This window comes from Ochotona curzoniae, unplaced genomic scaffold, assembly GCF_017591425.1.
Source record: "Ochotona curzoniae isolate NIBS_2020 unplaced genomic scaffold, NIBS_Ocur_1.0 scaffold_4953, whole genome shotgun sequence".
In the NCBI taxonomy this organism is placed as follows: domain Eukaryota; kingdom Metazoa; phylum Chordata; class Mammalia; order Lagomorpha; family Ochotonidae; genus Ochotona; species Ochotona curzoniae.
In genome coordinates, this window is record NW_024467127.1 from 1098757 (window position 1) to 1124768 (window position 26012).

General features: G+C 41.5%; 1 protein-coding gene across 2 annotated transcripts in view; it reads right to left on the reverse strand.

Moving 5' to 3' along the window:
- Window positions 1–26012, reverse strand: part of LOC121150345 (contactin-associated protein-like 5) — a 544128-nt gene that overhangs the window by 131522 nt on the left and 386594 nt on the right. For both annotated transcript variants that reach the window (XM_040971192.1, XM_040971191.1), the window contains exon 13: window positions 23442–23642. In XM_040971192.1, the coding sequence (XP_040827126.1) occupies window positions 23442–23642 (201 nt within the window). The remainder of the gene's footprint in view (window positions 1–23441; window positions 23643–26012) is intronic.

Consider the following 26012-nt stretch of genomic DNA (forward strand, 5'->3'; position numbering starts at 1 on the left):
GTTTGGCATATCCAAGGTGACTTCCTCGCCAGGTCTGGCAAACGGGAAGCTACTGTTGAGAGATGTGAATCACTTAGGGCACAGGGAAAGCTAACTGTCTCTCATTCTTTTTCTCTTTGCCATGCTGATACAGCTCCTTCTCTCTCTGAAACTAAGTATCTCTCACATGTGCACACTTTGCTCCCCTGTTGTGTAAGTGAACGGTTCTCTGAATTTATGCTTCAATAATCTGCTAGTTTTGTTCCACTGCTTATGTAAGAAGAGTTTTGAAAACACTTTGGGAGTTGGCAATAAACACATTAGGATAAGCTGTCATTTATGACACCAGTGTGCCATATGAGTGATCACTTGTTTCCTGTCTTCTCATGAAACAATCCAGGTCCTTGCTAACATGGATGTGGGTGGCAGCTCGGCACACTCTGCCACAACCTGCTACAACCGAAGAGTCCGCATTGGTGGGAAGCTGTGATACAGAACACCTTGAACTCAAACCCAGGCAGTTCAATACAGAAGGCATGCATTTAGGGAGTGAATAATTGTGAGGTTTCTGTCTGTCTGTCAATTACTGAAAATTGAATTGAAAACTTTTTCAAGAATTTTTCCTTCTTTTTAAAAATATTTGTTTATTTATTTGAAATACAGAATCAAAGAGAGACAGACAGACAGAAATGTCTTCTGTCTACTGGTTTACTCCCCCAGGTGTCTGCAATAACTAATGATAAGATCAGACTGAAGTTTGGAGCCTGAGACTCCATCTAGACCTACCACATGGATGCCGGGGAATATTGAACCTAGCCATGTTCAGCTGCTGAATTTCTGGCTTCTGGCTTCAGTCCAGCATAAACGCAAGTATTACAGAGAATTTGGGGGTATGATCTTGCAGATTTGAGCACGTTCTCTGGCTTGCCCTGTTCACCTTACATATAACACAGTTACTTGTTTGTTTGTTTGTTTGTTTGTTTCATGGAAGCATCAGGAACTCTTAGCAATGGATACATAAAATTCCAGAAACTTATTGTGTAAGAGGTGAATGTTTTAAGCTTCTGTGTCTTTCCTTCTCTCTTACACTCCAGGATCACCTAATATTTCTCTCTCTCTCTCTCTCTCTCACACACACACACACACACACGCACATTCACTGCATGGCCTAGGAGTCTGGATGGCTCTAGACTTTTTAGAGGTATTAACTACATAGGTCATCTTGCTAGTGGCAAAAGCCTAGATAATCATTGCCCTCAGTTTAAAAATACATGGTTGTAAGGGGCACCATTTGCTCTCCTGGAAATTCAGATTTTAGTGATTCAGGATTGAATGCTATAAAACTGCTTTTGTTAGAAGTAAAAGTATGAACAGCGCTTCAAGTCATTATAAATATCAAGTATAACTATTTTTCTTTCAGTGCAAAATTGCTGGGATATTGATACTCATAACCTCCAAAAAAATTCCGATCAGCTGCCTTAACCCATGGCACAAATACTTCTATAGTTCATTGTGGTGATGTACGTGGGCAGTGAGACATAATATGCAATCAGAAAAGAGACATGTTATTGTATTTATTCCGCACATCCTCTGAAAGTGTGGAGAAGGCAGACTATGAAATAGGAGAAGGGAAATGTTGTCTCTTACAAATTTATTTGAGAGGCCAAAGTGAAATGAAACCTGTACACTTTGGCAATATGAATTAAAAGAAGTATTGGATTGGATATTCACCCAGGGAGAACCTTGACTTTCAAGCCATTGATGTTTTGAACATCAAGAGGCTTTCATAACCAATATGATGAATGCGTACATTGGAGGTTAGGTAGATGAACACTCAAATAGAGTTTAAATCCCCAGAATAGATATGAGTCATGGAATTGGTGGCAAGAGTTTAGGAGGTAACCTGCCATAAGGGGGTCACTGTGAGCAATGGTAATACTGCTTGGCCATGAATGTGGTAATTTGTGGTAACAGCCCTAGAGCAGACATCTGGATGTGATGCTCACATCACCATCAAGAGCCAAGTGCTTCTGACACTATGTTTGAAGTTGTAAACATCACTTTCCCATCATATAAGATGCACATAATACTATTTCCTACTCTACAGGTTCACCTTGAGAATGAAATAGTGTAATACATATTAGTCTCCTAATACATTGCATGTGACACTAAGGATTCAGTGAAGCTTCTTGGTGTTTCATAGGCTCTCTCACATAATCATAACCACTAAAATCAGCTCACCAGGTGATCATAATTCTACATTACTTATTTTTATTTTAAAATATTAACTTTTTAAAAAGCAGAGTTAAAGAGAGTGAGCAAGAGAGAGAGAGAGAGAAAGGGAGAAAGAGAGAGAGAGATCTCCCATCATCTCTCCCCAAAGAGATACAGTGACAAGATCTGGATCCGGTCAGGCGAGAGCTGGAAGCAACAACCTATTCTCCCACATGGATGACAGGAGCACAAACTCTTAACTGTCCATTGCTGACTCCCCTGACACATTAACATTAACCTGGATTGGAAGAATATCTGAAACAGGAACCAGTGTTTCAGTTTGGGATGTCTGCTTTGCAAGTTGCAGCTTACCTGTTGTCCCACAATGCCAACACCACCCATGATACTGTCAATGAAACTAAACCGCACAAATCCTCCAGTGCCACACAGTCATAAAACAGTTTATTTGATTGCAAAGCCCTTCTCTGCACTGCAGTCAACTGCATTCAAGCTGGGAAGACAGCTGCTTCCAGTTCACATGGTGCACCAGCTTTGCAAGGGAAATTAATGGCCACATCCAGATCTTCAGCATAGAGTAAAGGGAATCAGAAGTGTAATACAGTGATAGCGCATAGAAATGCTCTGAGTAAATAAAGAAGAGGTCGGCAGCTATTGACTCCAGAATTTTGCAGGAATACAACACATTCAGCACATTCTCCGAGGCAGAGGTTGCTAGCTCTCCTCTCAGAGTCCATGTGTTGCCTATTGAGTGCATTTTCCACACTGCTGGACCACATGTAAAAGATACTTTACATGCTTCCTCTGAGTGGCCACAACTCTCCACCGCAGCCCAATTGTTCCTGCCATTTCAGGGAAATGCTGTGGGCACATGCAGCTTTGGCTTCCTTGCCCAGCCTAGATTTAGAGTTATGGAGGTGGGTCTAATGGACTGTTACTCCACTAATTTACCTATTAATTTTGCAAATGGTCTGCTTCATAGAAGATAAACCTTAGCCTTTGGAAGCATTGACACTCTTCTACAATCTAGCTTGGAGGGTTCCCGGATCCTTATACAGCTCTTACACAGAGAAAGAAAACACATAGCTTAAGGGAGCATTTCCCAACAATTTCCTCCCCAGTGGCTTTATGTAGATCAAGTCAGGCAATGTATGTTAGTTGCCTAACATTTTGCAAGATCGAGTAGAATTTTTTTTTCTTTTCTGTTATGAAAGTGATTAAAGTATTAAGGATAGTGTCTATGCTAGCACAACCAGATGTCAGCAACTGGCAGAATTTGATATGAGGAAGCCACAATACCCCCTTGCTCCTGATGATGAATGGAACTAAACCAATAAGTGTTATTGAAATTAATGGGACATTCCAGCATGGCAGCCCAGGGACTAAGCTATCACTTGTGGTGCAAGAAGCCCACACTGGCGCACCATTGTCAATGCCCAGCTGCTGCGTTTCCAATCCACCTCCCTGGTGATGAGACTTGGAAAGCACAAGAAGACGGCCCCTTGACTTGGGGAGTTCTTGGCCCTTTAAAGAGTGAACTAGTGAGTAGAGTTTCTCTCCCTGCCACTTTGTCCATCAACTAAATAAATCATAATTAAAATTCCAATGGATCAAGCAAGCAGAAGAAGGTGCAGACTTACACAGTGTAGAAAAAAGAATGGCACCCCAATAGCTGATTTTGTAACTTGATCTATAATAATCAATATTAAATAGAGGAAATACCCAAAGCAGCATGCTTCACTTTTGAAAGAGTTGGGTTTTTCTCCAATAAAGTGTTCTCAAGTTCAAGTAACTGCTACACACACACCCTCTCACAAACACACACACATGCACCTGCGGCCACTGCCACTGCCCAACTACAGCAACAAAACATAAAAAATAAGCTTAGATGGACGGAAATGTTCATGAGAGTCATTGTGGTTGTCAGCATCTTTTTCTGTAGAGTGCACCTGTCACTCATCACTGGATGTCCTTGAGGACTACACAAGAGAGAAGAGAAAACTTGGGTTGAATTCTCAGATGCTTGGAATTCAACACAATCTTTTCTCAGAAAGCTCCTGAGAAAGCAGGGGAAAGCAAGGTATGTGACACAATCTTCTGTCCAACTACGGGTTAAAATTATGCAGATACATGTAGGATTTCAAGCTCAAGCAAAAACACAAACATGATCTGTGGGGTCGATGTTGAGATATATCACATGACGCTGCTGCTTGGCAGGTCAGCATCCCACATCGGAGTGCTGGTTCCGTCTCTACTTGCTGAATTTCCAATCCAGTTTCCTTTTAATGCTCAGGAAAAAAATGATGGCTTAAGTTCTTTAGTTTCTACCACCTATGTGAGAGGCCTGGGTGGAGTTTCTGGCTCCCAGCTTCAACTACTTTCAGAGCGAACCAGCTGATGGAAGATCTCTCTTTCTCTCTTTCCCATTCTATCTCCATCTCTATCCCTCTCTAATTCTGACTTTCAAGTAAATAGGGTTTTTTGGGGTTTTTTAATAAACAATATTAAAAAAAAACAGCAAAATCTAGCTGAGAGATATTCTGAACCTCTGAAGTCGTGGAATGTCAGAATTAGTCTGGGAAAGTAACTGCATGAGTAAACAAGTAACAAAGACAATGAGTAAGTATGATAGGGGTTAAATTTATTGTGTAGTGCAACAAGCCACCACCTGCAATGCTAGTATCCCACATCAAATACGAGTCCAAGTCCTAACCTCCCTGCTTACAGTCTAACTCCCTGCTAATGTGATTGAGAGAGAAACAGATCACGGCCCAAGTATTTGGGACTCTGTCTGCCATTTGGGAGAATCAAATAGAGAGCCAGCCTCCTGGCTTTAGTCTACCCATATTCCAGATACTACAGGCATTTGGGGAGTTAACTAGTAGATTAAAAAAAAAAAATCGCTCTTGGGCCCAGCACAGTAGCCTAATTGCTAAAGTCCTTTCCTTGCACTGGCCAGGATCCCATATCAGCAGCAGTTCATGTCCCAGCAGTCAGCCCTGTTTCCCATACAGCTCCCTGCCTGTGGCCTGGGAAAGCAGTCAAAGATGGCCCAAAGCCTTAGGACCCTGCACCCATACAGGAGACCCAGAAGAGACTCTGGAATCCTGGTTTCAGATCAGCACAGCTCTGGCCATTGCGACCACTTGGGGAGTGAATCAGGGGCACAAGCTTTTCCTCTCTGTTTCTCCTCTCTATATATCTGACTTGCCAATAAAAATAAACGAATCTTAAAAAAAAAAAAAGAAATTTATAAAAGTGACAGCTGTCCGCAGTTAACAAGACTCCTGCAACCCAAACCCTGCTTACCCAGGCATGCACCAAAAGACAGGTGCAGTTCTTAGCTCAGCTCAGTTCCTTGAGGTCTGCTGCTTGGCAGGTTTGTCTAGGCTGTCTGCTACAGGAATTCCTCCTGGACCAGAAGATGATGCATACCTCTGTGCCCTGCCTGCCTCCCATGCCTTTATCCCTGCCCGTTGGTCCTTCTGTTAAGAAGGCGACAGTGCAGCTGGCACTTTCTTTACTTTTCTGCATGAATCAGTTGTGCAGCTGGATTTAACACACCCTGCCTATCCTATTTTTGGAATTCTGCAAGGAAAGACACTTGGGTTCATTTCACTATTTCCTAAATATTTCCCGAGTGTCTATAATGCACCACATATCTGTCAAAGACATACAAAGAGGTGATCAGACTTCTTTGCTGCACTGGAGTGAATTAATTTTTCTTGGAAGAAATCAGAGAAGCAGCAGCAAAGGTCCTGGCTGTGCGGACAGAGGAAGGATAGGCATGAGCGTGGAGGGGGTCCAGAGAAGTTGGTTACTCCACCTGACAGCCATCAGAGCAGGATGTCATGGAAAGACCTGGAACACCCACTTCCTAGCTTCTTGAATGAGCGGAGTGTTTGCTATGCTCTACTTTACCACCTCACATCAGAGCTCTGAGGGCTCAATTAGCACAATTGCCAGGTCATGCTATCTCCCAACGCTGGGCATCAACTTACATCTCCTCGAGATCTCAAGCTCTCCCACTCTGAAAGAAATCTTAGAATGCTGAGGGAAAAAATGCCTGCATCTCCACATCTCCACATCAGGGCTGCTTGGATGTTGGCATCTGATGTTGGGACAGTTCTGGTTTCAGTGGGAAGGCTCAATGTTGGCTCAGTAACTTTTGATGATGGTAAAGTTATGTAAGGTTGTTACAAATGGTCTAAAGTTAGTGGTGATGTCTGCGACTCCTTGAATACACTAACTTTCACTGAATTATACATTTCAGAGAACAAATCTGTCTTAATAAAACTGCTAAAAATTAGCACTTCATTGTGAAAATACTTCCGGACTTTTTAAGAAATAAGTTGAGATTTCCACTTTTTCCCTTAGAGCTGCGTGACTACAAAATTGATCAGCATTTAAGTGTTTCTGATGTTTCCATGTAAAACTCAGAACGATCAATGCATGTGAAGTTAATATTGGCCTGTTTTTCTGCCACAAAGGAAATGTTCAGTTAATGGGTGCTGCTTTTAATTGACTTGTGGATAGGTTATGCTTTATACAAGTGAGTCCCAACAAACTAAGTTTAATGCGTACTCTCATGTCTGAAAAGTTCGAGAAATACAAAATATCTAAAACATGCATACAATCAGTCTGGGATCCAGGAAGTTATTTAAGCAACACCCATACGTTGTTTATGATGCTGCAGTGCGCCTGTCCTCCTAGAAACTATAGATTTTTAAATTAGTGTTGCTCATCTAAACCATCATCATATATGCCTTCAACACAGCCGTAATCACCAAGTTAAAAACACATTATGAGAACATATCAATTTCTTCAATAGGAGTTAATTTCTGAAGTTGATCTTATGCTTTAAAGTAGAGCACCACAACTCTGCAGCTAAGTCAACACTTGCCCCTTATCAGTTCACTACTGCTTAAAAATATGGCAGAATTTACAAAAAAGACTTATTTACTTATTAATTTAAGGACAAAGAGGGAGGGAAGTAAGGAAGGAGACAGAGAAAAGAGAGAGAGAGAGCGTGTGTGTGTTTCCATCCATCCATTAATTAACTCCACAAATGATAGTAGCAGCCAGGGCTGGGTGAGGCCTCAGCCAGAAGCCAGTACTCCCAATGTGGTCTCTCACCTGAATGGAGTGGTCCAAGTATTCGGACCATCTTTCACTGCCTTTCCAGGTGCATCTTCTGGGAAACATCCAGAACTCAAACTGACACTCTGATACGGGATGCTGGTATTGCATATGGCAACTTAACCCTCTAAACAATAATATAAGCCCTTCTCTTTCAACCTTAAAAGCAGTGTATGTCACTTTCCTGTGTTGCAAGTCTTTTGAATATATTCCTAGAAGTGGTATTGCTGGGAGACACTTCAGCGGCAGCATGACAGACTTTGGAAAAGTCATGACAGACACACATTGTGAAACTGAAGGGGAGAACAGAGGGAAGGGAGGGAACTTGGAGGAGGAGGGAGAGCCAACCAAATTGTATATAAAAAAATAAAAACAACTTAAAAAATGTGAAATTAAACACACAGCTCAAATTGTGAGGATCCTCCTGGAAAAGGATTTTCTTTACTTCTGACAAGCTCAACTCACATCCACAACTATGGCTGAGAAGGATCAAGACACGGACTAAGATCACTCAGTCTATAAGCTGTCATGATAAGTCATTGTTTATTATGCCTATGTTTAGCTGAGACCAAAGTTAGGTTACAATGTCTCCTAAGATGGCCCTAAAAAATTCCCATGTATCTACTTAGAAAGCTACACTTGACTCATCACCACCAAAGAGTAGGATCTTTCTAAATATTTGTTGTTAGTGGTGATATTCTGCTAAGTACATCAGGGATTCAGTGACAGCTAAAATCAAGAAAAGTGAGGGACACATACAATTTCTTGTCCCCCAGTCTCTGCTGTGGGTGTCAGGATTCCTGCTGCCTAAGAAATCACCACCTATTTTCTCCTAGGGTGTGTGTAAGTAGGAAGCTAGAAATGAAAGCTGAATTAGTACTCTGATATGAGACATGAGACACCCAAGGCGCATTTTAATCACAATGCCAAATATGGATCTGTAGTTCTGCATTCAGAAACTGCCTGGCACAATCTGAGTGCATCCCTCATTTCCTTTAGCATGTGTATTCACTTTGACATGCACTACTATTTCATCTTCATATTATTATCCCTTGCAAAATGCATCTTTTAGTTTTATTCCTTGGACTGAAACACATTTTAGATGTTCATCCATGCACCACATGAATGGTTCCTGTGTTTTTACACCTTGGGAATCTGTGAACTCACATATAGACCGTTAGAGAGAACCAGCAGAGGAAACAGCATGGAAGAGCAGCTGGAATTTGCCAAGTCTTGGTAAATAAAGTGCTTATGAAGGCCTCACTGCACAAGATGCAATGTCCTGAGTAATTTCTTCTGTTCTTGTAATGACTCAACATATGCTCAATTTTGCTCTTTGGACCTCAACGCCTGCTCAATGTGTGTCACGCTAAACAACCTTTCAGTGAGCTATTTCAGATCTGTCAGTGCTTAAGTGTTTAAGCATCGGGGCCCTAAGTAAAAAGCCCAAAAGGAAAGCCCTGACACATAAAGATGGCTATTCATGGCTCGTGGTGCAAGCCCTTGATGAGGAAAGCACGTTTTCAGAGACTGGCTGGAGGCCCTTACTGTTATGTATAAATGGAAGCAGAACATGAGAGTTTCATAGCAGGGAGAGGTACAACCCCAGGGAGTTCACTGAGCCTCATCATCAGTCACTTACATTTAACCTTTACAATATTCACTCTCTACCGTGATGGCCTTTCAATTTCAGGAAGAAAGCAAGGTTCCCAATTTATCATTTGATGAATGAGTTTCATCAAACCTGTCTGTGAGCAAGCCTTCAGTACAATTTTCCGTCCTTCAGGCCTCCTCTCCCAAGCAATGACATTGACCAGCAAAAGGAATTTCCTCAAGGATGCTGCTGGCTTCAGCTACACTTAATGGGGAAAAGAGAAAGAAATCAGCAAGAATGATGATTCCCTTTCCTTTTTCATCACCATAGCAGCCATTGCTACCATTCAATTTTTATTAAGTGTTTTACAGAAAGAAAAAATACAAGGAAGAGAGAAGGGACATGGAAGTGATTGAGGCTTTGAAAATGAAGGTATGGGGTGTGTTTTCCATGCATTATTAAAGTTAATGTAGTGGAGTGCTCCATCCTCTTAATTAGACTCATAATTCTTAACCTTTAGGAAAACTATATATTCAGGCATGGTGGAGGAAGAGAAATGAAATTCATATTGTCCTAAGGCAAGACAGAACACTCCCTCCAAAGACCCAAGGGTCCTGAGGAAGATCTGTGGGAGACCTTGCACTTAACTTCGCCAAAATAGCATCACAGAGCAGGTGGGACACAACAGGGCTTCCCACATGAACACTGCGGCTCTGTGACAAATAAGCTATTACATTCCAACTACAACCTGAGTGGTTTCCCTAAGATATCAGGCATCTGGGTTATCAAGGACAGACTCTGAAGCATGCAGTAAAGCATTGAGACAACACAAACCAGGAACCCTGCACTCAGCACAGGAAGGAATGCTTCACTGGGGCTTCTCCATCAGACTGGAGTGCTGTTACCAGGTCCCACACAGATGCCTGCAGATTCCTTACAGCCAAGAACTGCCCTGGCTGTCCTGTCTCTTTTCCTTTTACTCAGTCAATCTTCTCCAGCTATCAAGAGGCTTAAAACTCTTCATTGTATCAAAGAACTTCTCCAAACTTCATCTGTAATGTGTTCTTCATCTTTTATCAGATAACGCCCTGCATTTCCATGCAACATAAGCAAGGTTCCTCTCTGATTCCTGGTCCCAGTTTTGCATACCCAAAAGGAACTGTCATCTAAAAATATGGAAGGACAATTCCACAAATCAACAACATCCATATGGCTATACTGCTTATAATACATGCCTAGTAGTCACTTCTATGCATCCAAGTGACAATGGCACTGCAGGTGGTGAAAGAACAGATGGGTTGAACAGAGTCTGAGCTATTAAGCACATTACAAGAAGGAGCAGGCAATCAGGACAGCAGGGGGCTGATTCCCATTGTGACACAGACTGCAGTCTGAAGGACATACCCTCATAGGCAGTTCCTGCACAGTGAGGGTCATTGATGGCATGTGTTTGAAAGGTGATGGATAGGGAAGTCAGAAACTGTCCACTGCAATACAGATATCAGTCCAAGTGCACACTTGAAATAGCTTATTTCCTCAATGAAACTGTTTTCAATGGTTCTGCAAGGTTTTCTTAAGTAGGAGATTGACATCTCTAGGAGGAGTCGGGGAGTTCATACACATAAGCCTAGAGGGCTGCTCCAAATGCCCTGGGTCATCCTTCAAAACTTAGTAGCCATCTGGGTGTTAAGACCTACTACTATGGTTAGCATATCCTGGTATAATTATTTCAACTTTTAAAATTATTCTAAGGTGAGCCTTAATAAGCTAATAATCTGCCTATTTTACAAACTAATCATATATATATGGTTTGGTCTTGGGTCTTGCAATGACTTGTATCCAGTCTTTACATTCTTGAATTCATCCCAGATTCTAGAGGAACCAAAAGACTTCTCTAAATATAAAGTATGAAGCAGTACATGACTATATAGTGGGTTACCAGTGTTGTGGTCCCGTGACTAAAAGACCATGTGCAATGCCTTTAATTCAGTGTCAGAGTGGCTGGTTCAAGTCCTGCCTCCACTGTTTCCAAGCTAGCTCCCTGCAAATATACATGAAAAAATAGCAGATGCTGGCCCCTGCCATCTATGTTTGAGAGACCAGGATGAAACACCTGGCTCCTGGCATCACCTTGGTCCAGACCTGGCTATTAAGGTCATTTTGGGGAGAATCAAGATGGTGGAAGAGGGTAAGGACACGTTTAAATGGACAGAAAAACATTTAATCAGGATGAAGCAGAGAGGACATATTTCAGGAAATAGGAAAGGACAGGACAATAGCAGAGGGGTACCTGAAAGCAGCAATCACAACGGTGTGGTGTTGCAGTGACTGATACCCCAGCGGCATTCAGATAATAGTGGTATGAACTCTACCAGTAGCCAGAACTCCACCAGCAACTAGGTGGGAAGGGACTTTCACTGGGAGCTTGGGAGGTGAGCCCAGACAAAGAACTGTCCATCCTGCTGGTCTGTTTGATTTGACCAGGAGCAGAGACAGAGCAGCAGATCACAGATGTGCAGTGTGAGAACAGGGTGGATTTCATAGCCCAGTCAGCCCCCTAGAGCTGAATTGGGTACATTTTGCTTAAGGAGGCAGGGGCCAGGGAAAGGACTGAGCATAGCTGGCAGTGAACTCATTTCTGACTCACTGAACTGCAGCAACGTGGCATTCTACAGGTTCCACCCAAGACAGGTCTGGGTAGCCCTCGGACGTGATGGCCAGCACATCAAGAACTAGAGTAGTGGTGCATCAGGCACCATTTTGTACACTGTGGCAAACGCTTTAGGACTGCAGTGGAAAACAGTGAAATGAGCATGTGCTGAGCTCACAAGAACTCAATGAGTCCCTTGGATTGTACTGGTCCCGCAGGAAAATAATACCGACTGTGGCATCGCACCGGTCAAAATACATCCGTGGGGCACCCAGACCTAATGTCCAACAGGGTCTGACAAGATTAGCACTACCAACAAACTAATCATATAGGACACGTGGTGTCTCTCTAATCCTGGGTCCTGCTCCAATTGGAATTGGGAGAAAGGTTGCAAAGACAACAGTGCAGCCTCAACACGGTATCACAGGAGGTGGAGAGTGGTGAGCCAGGAGCTGGGGCTGTGGAGACCATCGTGGAAATCTGACATAAGAACCCAGACCTGGAACTCAATGGAGGTAGTGGCACAAGTGGCTGCAAGCAAAAAGTTATGTACCAACCACAAAAAGTAAAATCGCATTGTAGACCTGTGTGTGACACAGCTTAGAAACCTGCCCTAAGGAGAAGACTGTTAACCAGAAGTACAATGATTAAGAACAAAAGAAGAGACAAAGGCACAGTGAATATTACTGAAAACTCCCCAGCAAAGGAACAAAACCTTATGCCAATCTCAGAGTTAACTGAGGAAGACATCGAGAAAATGGTGGACACAGAATCCATAAGACACATTTTAAAGATTCTGATAAAAAATGAGAAGTTCATGCCAAGAGTTCAAAGAATTTAAGGAATCAGTAAGTCAAATCAAAGCTGATATATAAGAAATTAAGAACACAGTACAGCAAATTAAAAGTACAATGGAGAGTCTCCAAAGTAGAATAAAGCAAGCAGAAGAAAGAATCTCAGAATTGGAAGATATCTCCTGTCATCAGGGAGAGGTAAACAAAAAGCTGGAAGCAGAACTGGATCAGGCCAAAAAAAAAGTATTCAAGAATTGAAAGACACTATTAAGAGGCCAAATATAAGAGTTATGGGAGTCCCAGAAGGTGCAGAAAGAGAAGCTGAGTTTGCAAATGTATTTAATGAAATAATCAAGGAAAATTTCCCTAAGCTGGAGAAAGAATTGGGAAACAACATCCAGGAGGGACACAGAACTCCCAACAGGCTTGATCAAAAGCGATCTTCACCAAGAAACATGAGTATCAAGCTCTCTTCAATTAAATGTAAGGAAAAGATCCTTAAATGTGCACGTGAAAAAAAAAATCAATTGACATATAATGAATGCCAATTAAGTTCACAGGAGATCTCTCACAGGAAACTCTACAGGCAAGAAGAGAATGGAGTGACATATTCCAGATTCTAAAAGAAAAAAAATTGTCGTCCTAGGATAACATACCCTGCAAAGCTTTCTTTCCTCTTTGAAAATGAAATAAAATTCTTCCACAGTAAAGAAAAGCTAAAAGAATTTGTCTCTTTCAAACCTGCCCTACAAAGGATACTTCAAGATGTTCTCTTGACAGAAAAGAGGAATAGCACCTACCAAAACCAAAGGCAAATAGGAAGAACATCTCAGTAAAATGGCAACAGAAGACTAAACCAATGAACAACCCATTCCTAAAATGACAGGACCAAAGTGCCACCCATACATATTAAACTCTGAATATAAATAGCTTAACCTCAATCAAACATCATAGATTAGTAGACTGGATTTTAAAACAAAATCCATCTATTTGTTGTCTGGAGGAGACACACTTCAAAAAAGATCAGCAGAAACTATATCACATGGGTTTTGTTGTTTTCTGTTGGTTTCATCTCTTCAAAGCACTTTCTTCTTATTAAATCATTCAATGACTCATAGATCATGCAGTGGCATCATTTTCTTCAAGAAGATTCTTGATTTTCATTTCTTCAGCTACACGTTAGCCATTTAATAGCATGTTATTGAACTTCTTGGTATTGTTAAATTTTTTTCCCAGATGTTGATTTTGTTCTGTGGCTTTTCATTTAAGGGATGTATAGTAGCTGTGTAATGGAGACTGTCATATCTAGTAACATGTTAATTAACTTCATGGCATTGCAAATTTCTATTTTTCTTTTTATTGTTGATTTTGTATCATGACTTTTCATTTGAAGGGATGTACAGTAGCTATGAAATGGAGACTAACATCCAGATGTGAAGATGCAGTGTGGTATGCATTTCTGCTTCCAGATAAAGATGGACTTACAATGAAACTGCTTACTATATCTTGACAATAGGATTCTGGACTCTCTGCCATTGTCCATGCCCGCACTGATGGACATATGACTGTGTAGGAAGAACTATATGTTAGTAATGATATGGAGGAACTAGGTGGGGGGGGGGGATAAAGGAGGAGATAAGGGAATATGGAACTGTACCATGAAATGATAATAATAATAATAAAATATTTTTAAAAGCCATTTGGGGAGTAAATCAACAAATAAAAGAGTTCTTTGTCTCCCTCGTGTGTGTGTGTGTGTGTGTGTATGTGTGTGTTGTGTGTTGTGTGTTGTCTCTAGGCCTCTCTCCCCCACTTCCCCTATTCACTATGGCAATTTCGCCAACTGCCGAAATGCACCTGAATATAGTGCATTTCTTACAGGGTGGCTGATGGAGCTCAGTGCCCTGGCCATTCTGTCAGCTCTCACACTGTGCTGATAGCATGCAGAGCACAAGGGAAAATATGTGAACACTGCATTGTGGCAGACCACTTAATGCACACAGACAAACATGCATGCAAACGGACACTGCTCAGAGACAAGTTTATAAAAATGTCATTGAATATTTGGGTTTAAACCGTATACTCCTCAGTAGCCAATCAACACACATATATGCAGACAATATATTCACATGTATGGTATGCCTTTGTGATGAGTTACAAATTTAATTTTGAAAATTTGTTTTGCTTTTCCAACCCCAAAGTCGAGTAAAACAGCACTTCACAAAATGTGATCTCTCCAGGTGATACTGACATTTACATAAACTAACCCTGATATTATAACATTACCTAATAGGAAAGCTAACTTTGACACAAACCAAGCATTTGACTTTAGCTAAATCTAAAATTCTGGCTATATATATTCATGCTTGAGTGAGGATCTATGCACAGACGGACAGGCTTAAACATCACTGTTGGCTTTGAGAGGCCTGATGCATTTGTCATTGGTTTGCCTCACATTCAGAAGGGAAGGACCACAGTCACCAGCATTCTTTCACATCCCTTCTCTTTGTGGTACCTTCTTTTCTACTCGTTTTCATTTTTTAAAGTTTCCATTGGGTATAAGACACACAGAGACAGTGCACCTGTTATTGCTGTCTTTCTACTTTCCAGGCTCAGGATCAGATGCTCTCCAGCCTCGGGGTTCGTCCTGGACCAGAGTTGCAAGCAGAAGAAAAGTATGCCCTGAACAGCAGGTCCTGGGCCCCCATTCCTCTTACATGGTACCACTGACTACTAAAGGAAGAGCTAGCTCAATGTTCCATGTCTTAGGGGGCACAGCTATAGTATAGAGCTTTCAGAAAGTCCCTGAAAACTCTCAGACCTACTTGAGCAGTGCAACATTCAAAATATTGCTTCCTCTTTTGCCATTTGTTTTTTATTGTAATATTTGTTTATTTTTGTCACTTGTTTAATTTAGTTTATCTAGATGGCAACAGGGATACAGTTGTGAATTTTAAGCTCTATTTGATCATAGCTTATGTGATTTATGTTCATTTTTCAAACAGTTACTCTAAAGCCAGAGAGATCCTGATTTCCTACCTAGTGCATCTGTCCCATATACCCATAGCAGCCAAGGTTGGGACAGCCCAAAGGCAGGAGCCAAGAACTCCGCCTGGGTCTCCCACACTGAGTCCTTGGATTATTATCTGCTGCCTCTCAGGATGAGAAGCAGGGAGCAGGGTTGGAGAGGCACAACAGCTGGGACTCAGACCAGTTCCTGACACTGGATGCCAGTGTTCTAAGCTGCAGGTTCGCCGGCTGGGGATTCACGCAGGCTGTTCAGATACAAGAAAAACTGGTGAGCATTACTTTGTGTCAGTGCTGAGACAGCTCTAAAGATGTTTGGAAATGAAAACAGCAACATTTAAGATGCTTCTAGTCTCTTAGAAAACATAAAATAGGACATTCTGGGGGTGCTAAAAAATGGTAAAAATTGTGCACATTTTTCCACCCTACAGATTTTCTATAAAGTTTTCAAAACCCTTCTATGGCCTGGTCGCTGTTATAGAAGAATGTGCAATGTTGAACATAGGAACTGTTATTTCAGCTTTACTACACAGAAAATCTGTGTTTTCTGTGTCTCTTCACTGCCCACAAATGGTCCACCCTGAATCCCTGTGGCTACCACAGGCCTCTTTTTGTCACTCTGAGCCCCTGTGGCCACCGCAGGCCTGTTCTCAGCCCGAGCCCCTGTGTTCCCAGGAGGCTTGTCCTTACCCTGAGCCCTTGTAGCCACTGCAGGCCTGTCCTTCTCACCTTGAGTCCTCATGGCTACCACAGTCCTGTCCTTCTCTAAGAAGCTCATATGGGGCAGTACCTTCTGGAATAGCTTGTATTCACTGATGTATGACTCAAGCTTTCCATCATCTTAACTTCAGATCCTTGTGAAAAAATGTTACAGGGCGACTAATGATCATGATTGGCTCCACCATGAGGATCTGGTCACTTGTACTCAAGATAGAAATATGATAGAATTCAGGATTCTAATTCAGAGTTCACCAATGGGTTTTCTGTTCCTGGCCTGCCTCCTCTCCCTTCCCTCTCCATTCACACCCTTTCTCTCTACATTCCTCCTCCCCTCCATTTCTTCATCCCTTCGTCCCCAAAGTAATTTCTGCAATTACCATAAGGTTTTCACATTTTATCCTTTCTCAGTTTTAATCCCCAAATTCTGCTGAACACACAAATATATCATTATTGTGTCAGCAACCTCATTTCCAATTTTTACTTTTTCCCCAATGTGATATAGTGATATAATTTCTATTATTGGGGACATTTTATACAATGATTACCCATATAGATGCTGAATGAATTCTGACTTCAACTAAACTGATATTCTAGATTTAAGAAAAAAAAAGACTCATCTTAACTCAGTTTAATAAAATGTGTGTAACTGTTTACTGGATAGCTAGTTTCCTACCCAATCAAGTGAGTAGAGTTGTGACTGGCGAAAGAACTAATTTAACTAAAAGGCATTTAACTAGATTTGTGAGAAATTCTGTAGAACAAAGAGAGTGCATGGCTTTAACTTGACTTAGCTTCTTTGAATGTCAGCTTGCTTATTAATAAAAATCTTTAACTCAACAGGTCTGTTTTAATTAATCAAAATGGTTTCATATTTTGTCTGCATTAGCAACAGAAAATACTTACCAGAAAGCCTGCCTGACTGTTAATAACTTTTCTTTGTTTTTTCTTCTGTTACTAAGCTGACATCTCTCACCATTTTACAGAAAGGAAGCAATTTACAACCTTTGGTTGATGGGTTGTATTGTCAGCATCCCTTCTCCTGTGGTTTGGGACAGTGGTGAAGTGAACGCTGCTTGAACACAAGCACTGTGTGATTTCATGAATGTTCAAGTCCTAATGGAACACTATATAAAGAATGAACAGGCACATGGTGGGTACGACTTGGATACACTGGCAAGTGATGTTCAATATGGACAGGATAGAATAGGACCACAGGAATTTGCATCATGCTATTCAGAATCCCAAGCAATTTACAACCTCAGAGTTGTTCATCCATAGAAATTTCTATTGAATAAGTGTGGCCAGTGGAAACCACAGGGTCCATGGTCATAATACATCTTGGCTTTCTTGCTGACTGACCCTCCACATCCTGCAGCTGGGGCTCCTTGCTGTTTGTCGTACTTTTGCTCATCAGCAGCTATCCTGTGAATTCCGGTGATTTCCCAGCCACAATTCCATGGCAGCTGCTGGAATTTCTGTGACCATTGGCTATTTAGGCACTTGTGTGTGTTGCTCCCCAGGCCTACAGTTGCATTGTTCATTCTACTTCCTCCCTCTGATGGGCAGTTGCTGTCTTCACAGGCTCTCCCTGCTCTGGGTCCTCATGGACTTAACACTCCAAAACAGCCTGGCAACCTGTTTTCTCTCATACGCATCTCAAAATCAGCAGACTTAGGTGTAAATGCACTAACAACGTCCCTTCTGGAAATCATCTTCCTCTGGTTTCCTAACTCAAAATAGAAGCCAAGAGCCAAGCATGTAAGTGGAGTGAAGCTTCTGAGCAAAAATAGCACACAAAGCCTCCGTCGTTAGAGGAGGGACAGACTTGGCAAAGAACTAGAGCAAGGGACATGTCCTGGCTGAACTGCTGTTGGCATAGTTCTGCAGACCGCAGAGAAGCATGTGGTGGGCCGGCCTAGAGGCACAGTGGATCAAGCCACTGTTTGAGACAGCATTCCACATTAGCATGCTGGTGAGCTCTGACTGCTTGGTTTCTGCTGCAGCTCTCTGCTAATACACCTGGGAAAGCCACAGACAACACCCCAAGTGTTTATGCTCCTGTTACCCACAGGGGAGACCAAGATGGAATTTCAGGCACCTAGTTTTGACCTGGCCTAGTCCCAGCTGTTGTAGCAATTTGGAAAAATGAATAAATGAATGGAGAATCTTTGTTTCCATCTTTATATCTCCCGCTTTGCTTCTCAAATAAATCTTCAAGAAAAGGAAAGAAGTGAACATTTACCAAAGTACCTTAAAAAGCTCATAGAAACGGAGTTAAATGGTAAACTTATCTTGGTGCAAAGATTAATGAAAAAATTCTTAGGATTTGTTTAATTGGAAGGTAGAATGACTGAAGCATAAACACACAGAGAAAAAGAGGAGAGTGTGGCGCCATTTTCTAGTTCAGTTCCCAAACCAGGAGCCAACAGCTCCAATCTGGGTCGCCTTTGTGTGTAGGATGAACTCAAGCATCTGTGCCATCATGCATTGCCACTCAAGCACATTAGCAGGAAGCTGGAACAGAGTAGAATTGCCTGGCATTCTAATACAAGATGCTAGTATTCCAGCAACAGGTCAACCCAGTGTAACAAAGCATGTTCTTCCAGTACAAATTGAGATTCATGAGTATAAGGGGTCTTCAAAAAGTTCACAGATGCAAATTATGTTTTTAAAAACTGCATGAATTTCAAGAGATTTTGCTTAAATAAGGTGAACATAATACATGATTTTTCTATGAATTAAAATAGCTTCAATGACTCAAGAGCAATGGTAAATGCTTGCGGTTGGCTCCTTTGATCACATTTGGAAGATTTTTTTTTTTCATTTGGCTGCTAGGTGAGATCAACTGCATGAATGTTGGATGGCTAAAGAGAAAGCAGTAATCCACTGAATTTATCCAGCATGGGGCATGAGGAGTCTGAAGGAAGGTTACAGTTGTGAAGTGACAGGCAGGGGCTGGAGAGTTGGAGTATTAGTTCATGTGGAATGAGAGATGAGACGGTGAGGAGAGAAAAGGGACTTGAGCTTCCACTTCAACAACTGAGTAGGTGAGTGTTCCTGCACTGGAATGATGAAGTTACAAAAGAGCAGATGTGGGTGGTTTGCTAAGGTGGGAGGGAATGCAGATTTGACATTCACACTCTGCACCACACAAGGTGTTAGGTAAACATCTTGTCTGTAAATAAGCACATTGTGAGAAGTCACTACACCCACAAGCCATCTGGAGGCCAACTCTGAAACTGAACATGGGATTGGCATTTGATACTGTGGATCATGCTTGAGCTACCTGCTTTTTGTATTAGCTTACCTGCATTTGGGTCAAAGTTCTGCCTCTAATTCCAACGTTGTGGTCGTGCACACCCTGGGAGAGTGGCAATGAAACTGGCCCTTGAAACCCTGCTGCCTGTATGGGCAACCTGAACTGAATGTATGATTCCCGGGTTTGACCTGGCTTATCACTGGCTGTGGAAGGACATTGGGAGGTGTACCAGTAGATGGGAATTCTCTTTCTGAATGTCTCTGTCTCTCATATCTATATTTCAAATACATGTCAAACTGACTTATTAATTTAAGAAAAAAGAGTGGCATTGCAGCACAGTGTGTAAGGCTATCTCATGAGATAATGTCATCAGACATCAGAATGTCTGGTTCAAGTCGCAGCTGTTATGCTTCCTCCCAATGTGCCTGGACAGCAGAGGATGATGTCCATGGACCTGGACTCTGGACATTCAGAACGGACTTTGTCGCTGGCTTCTTACTTTAGTCTCAACTGTCCTTAACTTTTGAAGGAATTAGGGTGTGAAATAGTGGAAGAAGGATCTCTGTCACCTCCAACCCTCTCTGTAGCTCTTCTACCCACATACATAAATTCCAACCACAAGCCGACTGAAGCTTCTGCCAACACTTTGCTAACAGCAACTCTAGAACTGTGAGTGATAGGAACTTCTGATAATTCCTCTTACCATCTTCAGTGTGTCCTGGCTGATCTGAAGTAGAGTGGTCAAACCCTTTCCAAACTGCAGATTCATGTGTAAAATAAATATTATTGTTATGCTCAGCCACAGTGCCTGACAGCAGTTTGTTACACAACAACCAATTACGGGTATAGTTCTTGGCTTTGCCCCAGCCAAATTTTACACATCGCAAGTATTTAGGGAATGAACCAGTAAACAGGAGCTCTTTTTCCCTCTTTCTCCTTCTACTCCTTTTCTACTTCTCCTTCTCTTTGTTTTGATCTTTGCTTTTCATATAAATAAGCAGAAGAAAAATTCCCCTTTAAATTATTTTTAGTATTATTATTATTATTATTATTATTATTATTATAAAATAAATTTTAGACTTTCATTACTAGGATGGGGGCTGTGAGCCAGGACTTTTCTTTTCACTGGACAAATAACATTTCCTAGTATTGATACAAAAAAAAAAAAGCCATGATTTTATTTTCCTTCAACCCTCCTAGCAACCTTAGTTCAGAATTTTCCTGTGAATTTTTCTCAACAATGACATTGAAATGGGCTGGCCCTTGATAGTCCCATAAGAGTCAGTGATAAATCTGAGTCCTCACTCATGGCATGGCCTGGTCCCAAATCCAAGTTATTTCCAGTTCAAATAGTCATGCCATAATGTACAAAGCAGCTGCTGACAATGCTGACATTCCACATGGGCTCCAGTGACCAGACTTCCCCAAATATGAAACTTAGTCCATAGAAAAATACAAGAATAGGGTCAGAGTTGTGACTCAGTTATCTAAGCTGCCATTTATAATGACAGCTTCTAATATCAGAATGCCAGTTCTTACCCTCACTGACCCACTTTGAACCCAGCTTCCAGCTAAAGGGCTTGGGAAAGCAGTGGCCCAAATTCTTGGGTCCTTGCCACTAATGCAGGAGCTCCAAATGAAGTGTCTGGCTCCTGCCTTTGACCTGGTCTAGCAGCGACTGCATGGCCATTAGGAGAATAAACAACTATTTTGAAGATCTCTCTCTCTCTCTTTCTCTCTTTCTGCCTCATCCCATTTTACCTAATAAATAGATCTTATTAAAAGAAAAAAAAAAACTAAGGTGGAGCCTGATACGATAACCTAGTGACTAAATCCTTGCCTTGCACACCTGGGATCCCATGTGTGCTCCAGTCATACTCAGCTGCTCCACTTCCCATCCAGCTCCCTGATTGTGACCTGGGAAAGCAGTAGAGGATGGCCCAAAGCTTTGGGACCCTGTACCCACATGGGAGACCCAGGAGGAGCTGTTGGATCCTATGAATATCTAACTTTGTAACCAAAAATAAATAAATAAATCTTAAAACATGTTTAGAAATCAGTGCTTAGGTGTCAAGAACTTAGAAAATCTGGAGGAAAGTAATTGAAAATGAGTTGTTAACACAGGGAAGTGATAGAAATGTGACTGAATACATGGCAATGACTGGCTGAGCTGGAGTCTTCAGGGAAGAGGTGTACCATACAGGTGATTTTCCAATAACTGCCATTTATCCCTTAAACCACCAAAGATTTTTGCAGAGATTTCTCAATGATTTGAAATGAAGGGTTTTCTCAAATGGATTACATGCTTCCTTGCCTTTTTAAACAGGTAACTCTGAACAGAAAATGCAACATCTTCTTGATGACTCAGAATCATCATTGTGGAAAACAGTAATCATCCTCTCGTTGGATTCAGTCATGCTCAAAACCTGAATAGATCAGCGGCAATTCTCAACGCCCTGCTTCCAGAATGCTATGTGATAGTCAATGTTTGTGTTTGTTCAGATTTCCGTATCTCCCTCTCCCCAGGCACTCTACCCTACTGCGTTTCCTCTCTGTGCTATTCTTGGAGTGTGTGTCTCCACAAGTGCATTTATTACTGTGTTGCTTCTAGTCTTATTTAATTTTCTCCATCTTTAAAGATCATTTAATTTTATTATGAAAGCAGAACGAAATATCAAGAAAATAACTTCCATCTGCTGGTTAACTCCACAAGTTGCTTTATCAGCCAGAGCTGAGCCAATCTAAAGCCAGAATCCAGGAGCTTCTTCTGGGTCTCTCACAGGTTTGCAGGGTCCCAAGGCCTTGATACAGCCTATATTGTTTCCCTAGGACACAAACAGGGAGCTGGATGGGAAATGGAATGATCAGGACATGAACTGATGTCCACGTGAGATCCCAGTGAATGCAAGGTAAGGATTTAGCCACTAGAATATCATGTCAGGCTCAAGTTCTGAACTTTTAAAAACAAGGGCTTGTTATTCCATTTCTTGCATGTGTCAGAGCCTTGAGATCTTAATTATTTCCTACCATGAAATGACTGTAGAATGGATAGTCATAAATACAAATGAATGACAGAGTGAGCAGAAATTTTGATATTCTCCTTCCTGATCCCTCTCATAATCCTTTTGGGTTTTGATAAATAACCCTAGCTATTTTTGTTATGTTTTATTTGTTTCCAAGCATAATGATAATTGAATCAGCCATTCACTTAAAAAAAAAAGTACCATAGGAAAGAATGAATAGAATTAGGTCTTCCTCTTTCTAAAAGCAAACAATATCTTTAAGGTTTTAATTTACTGCCGTCTACTTGAAAGTCAGAGACAGATAGACAGGCACAGAGAGAGAGAGGTTTTCCATTGACTGGGTCTTTCCTCAAACGTGCACAAAATCCAGGGCTGGTACAGAGCAGCCATGAGGCTGTAGCTCCATCTAGATCTCCCATGTGGATGGCAGTTACCCCAGAGCTACCTGCTACCTCTCAAGATATATCATCAGAAATCTAGATCAGAAGCAGCACAGTTAGGTCTTAAACGAGTACTCTGATACAAGCTGTGGACATTACAAGCAACATGAGGATCTTATCCACTGTCTCACCTCTGCTTCATCTTTCCTAACAGGCATTTATCCTAATGAGGCATTTATGTGAGGCCTCCACATTCTAGGTAACATAAACGCTATGAACCTACATAATGTTCTCCTCTCATTTCCAGAAAGAAACCCTTCCCCAGTGCCACACTTCCTCTCACTCCTTAAATACACTTTTCCAATAAGAGTGCACTCAAGAAACTCCTCGCCATCACATAAGGGCAGCGTGGCTATCATTGCTCTGTATTTGGGGGATGCAGAAGAAACCTTGAGAGTCTTCAGAAGTCACCAGGTTATGTGCCGGGCATCAGAGCAAGCACTAAACATACTCTGGTCTCCTTTTTCATGTAGTTTCATCGCAGACTGAGTACCCAAAAAATACTCCCTTGCTGTAAAGGACCCTGAAGTTGATATTCCAGGGTGGAGGGCACTACAGAACATCAGGGACAGGCCACACCTTACCTGCTGCGTTGACCAGGTGAGACCTCCTGCAGTGGTAAGCCACCTCCTGCTCGCAGTGCTCTGAGCTGTCAATCAGAGCCTCCAGCTGCTCTATGCTGCCACCATAGTCCAAGGTCATGGTGTAGGACTTTTCAGGCACGTAGCCCTGTACAGGTGTCAGCGCTGCATTGTTGTGCTGCACTGTTGTCCAGATCTTGTCCTCTGCAGACAACACAAGAGCAAGCAGGAGAGGTCAGAAGGGAGGTGGGAAGAGGAGCACATCAGCAGTGTGCTGGGTCACTCAACAGACAACTCTAAGTCACCTCCTGAGTGCTCAACTTAGGCAAAGAGGAAGGCCACAGAATTCCGTACCTCCTGGAGTTAGTATGGGAGTCACTAATAATCTTGAGAATTCCTATTCCATGGCTTTATGCTAAACATCAATGTTCATTAGTTCATTTAAATTTAAGCCATTACCTAATCATATTCAAAATTAAGTCATTATCTCATCATTTCATTCAACCATCCCCAGGTGTCCCCAAAAGCAAAGCTTTAGTTCCAGGATCCCTATGCATAAGTTCGCATTCCTAACATATGGTATTTGGATGCAATCTACATTAATTGTTCCTATACATTTTAATTCATGCTTAGATTGTTTATACAATGTAAATGCTAGGGAAGCTGTTGTATTATATTGTTGAGGGGATAGCTATAAACAGTCCTAACATGTCCAACACAGCCACGGGTTTTTGCTTTTCTATTTGTTTATTTTTTCTAAAATATTTTCATTTCAAGGTTGGTTGATTCCTTGCTGCAGAGGTATGGGAAGCGAGGGAGTCAATATTGCCACATCTAAAATGGGGGAAATATGTACAAAGAGAATCAGTCAGCTCTTTCAAGGTGAGACAGTCGGTGAGTGCCCCAAGAAAGCACTGTAACAAAGGGTAGCCAGTTCCTTCTTGCTATCGGCACATTTATTCAGGGAAGACATTAGTGATTTTCCATAGGAAACATAGGTATTGTATTCAATACAACACACATCACATGGAAAGCTCCTACAAAAGATCCATCATTGACAAGACTGCAACTGTGCAATCCACACTGTATTTGCAATGCACTTAACAGCAGCTGTTAAAATTATTTATTCTCTAAATGAACTCTTTTTGGTAGGAAAACAAATGTGTAAATATGTACAATAAGAGCATTGTGCTCATATGAGGACATTTACATCAGGCAGAAGGACATGATTTAGCCCTAAAAGTCAAGAGAGGATGGGAACATAAATTTTAAGACTTGTAAGTTCATCCTTGAACCCTACTTCAGCCAATAATCATCTCAGACAAGCCACTTCATTTTTCCGAAGCTTGATTAAAAATACAACAGGAGTGATAACAAAAGCAGGTTAGCAATACCAGCAATACCATGGCAAGGCTGCTAATGTGGAGAGGCAATCCAGAATATGAAGCCACAATGTACTATCTGGGATGTATTAGTCACTCTCCAACAATAAGCTACACTAAAGGATTTACAGCAATTGGACGTGCAGCTTTATTCTGAACATCCTCAGAAATAAAGTGAAACTGGGAAGAGAAGGACTGGAACAGACTTTGTCATCTGAGTATCTAGCACACATAACTGCAACATCATTCTTCATAAGCTCTCAGACCTGAAAGGAACCTAAAGCAGACAGCCTGCGGCTTCTTCCCTCTTCCACCCTGTTAAGGAAGACAAAAACTCAGAAGGAAGAGGAATGACTCAAGGTGTGTCTATCAAACAGGAATGTTGAACATATGTCCTAAAGGTAACCACCGTTAATTAGCAGAAAGTTACAAGTGCAGCATATACTCAGAACAGTGAGTATTACATCACTCAGCTGGAATAGAAGTGACCACAGAGACATCCTGTAAATCAATCCATATCACTAATGCATGCAATCTGGGAGAAGTTACTTCATCTTCCCCAACCCCAGATTCAACAAATTAGGAGGAAGAGGAAGAGATGAAGGTATGGTTTTTCATTAGCTCTGAAGGATTTCCCAGCTCTAAAATGGGGAGATGACCCAGAGCAGCACGCACTCACATTGTGCTCATTCTGACAGTCCAGCAGCCTGTCCTCCACACCTGCCCCAGGTGACCCGTAGGTCCACAAACTTCCTCTTAGTCAGGATTACATTTTTCATAAAGTCTATTTTAAATAACACGTGCCTAGGTTTTGCCTTTAAAAAACTAAGAAAGAAAACATGATCTACACATTTGTAGTGGTAAAGATGATACTGCATCAGCAATTAACTCAGAACTCCAAAAATGTTAGCAGCCCAGATAAAGGCTGAGAAAATTATCAAAGGAAAGTTAAGGATCAATAATAAAATATTTTGTTAAAAAAGGAAATAAAAGTAGACAGCTTTTAATTGTCCATAATAATTAATGAGAAAATGAAAAATAGTCAAATTCGTAATAGCACATGATAAACTAACACTCCAGGCTAGCAAAATTATCATAAATTTTCTCTGATCTGTAGAACTCCTCACCATGTACATCATTATAAATGATGATACTGCCAGACATTACACAGGAAGATGGACAAGGGAGAAAT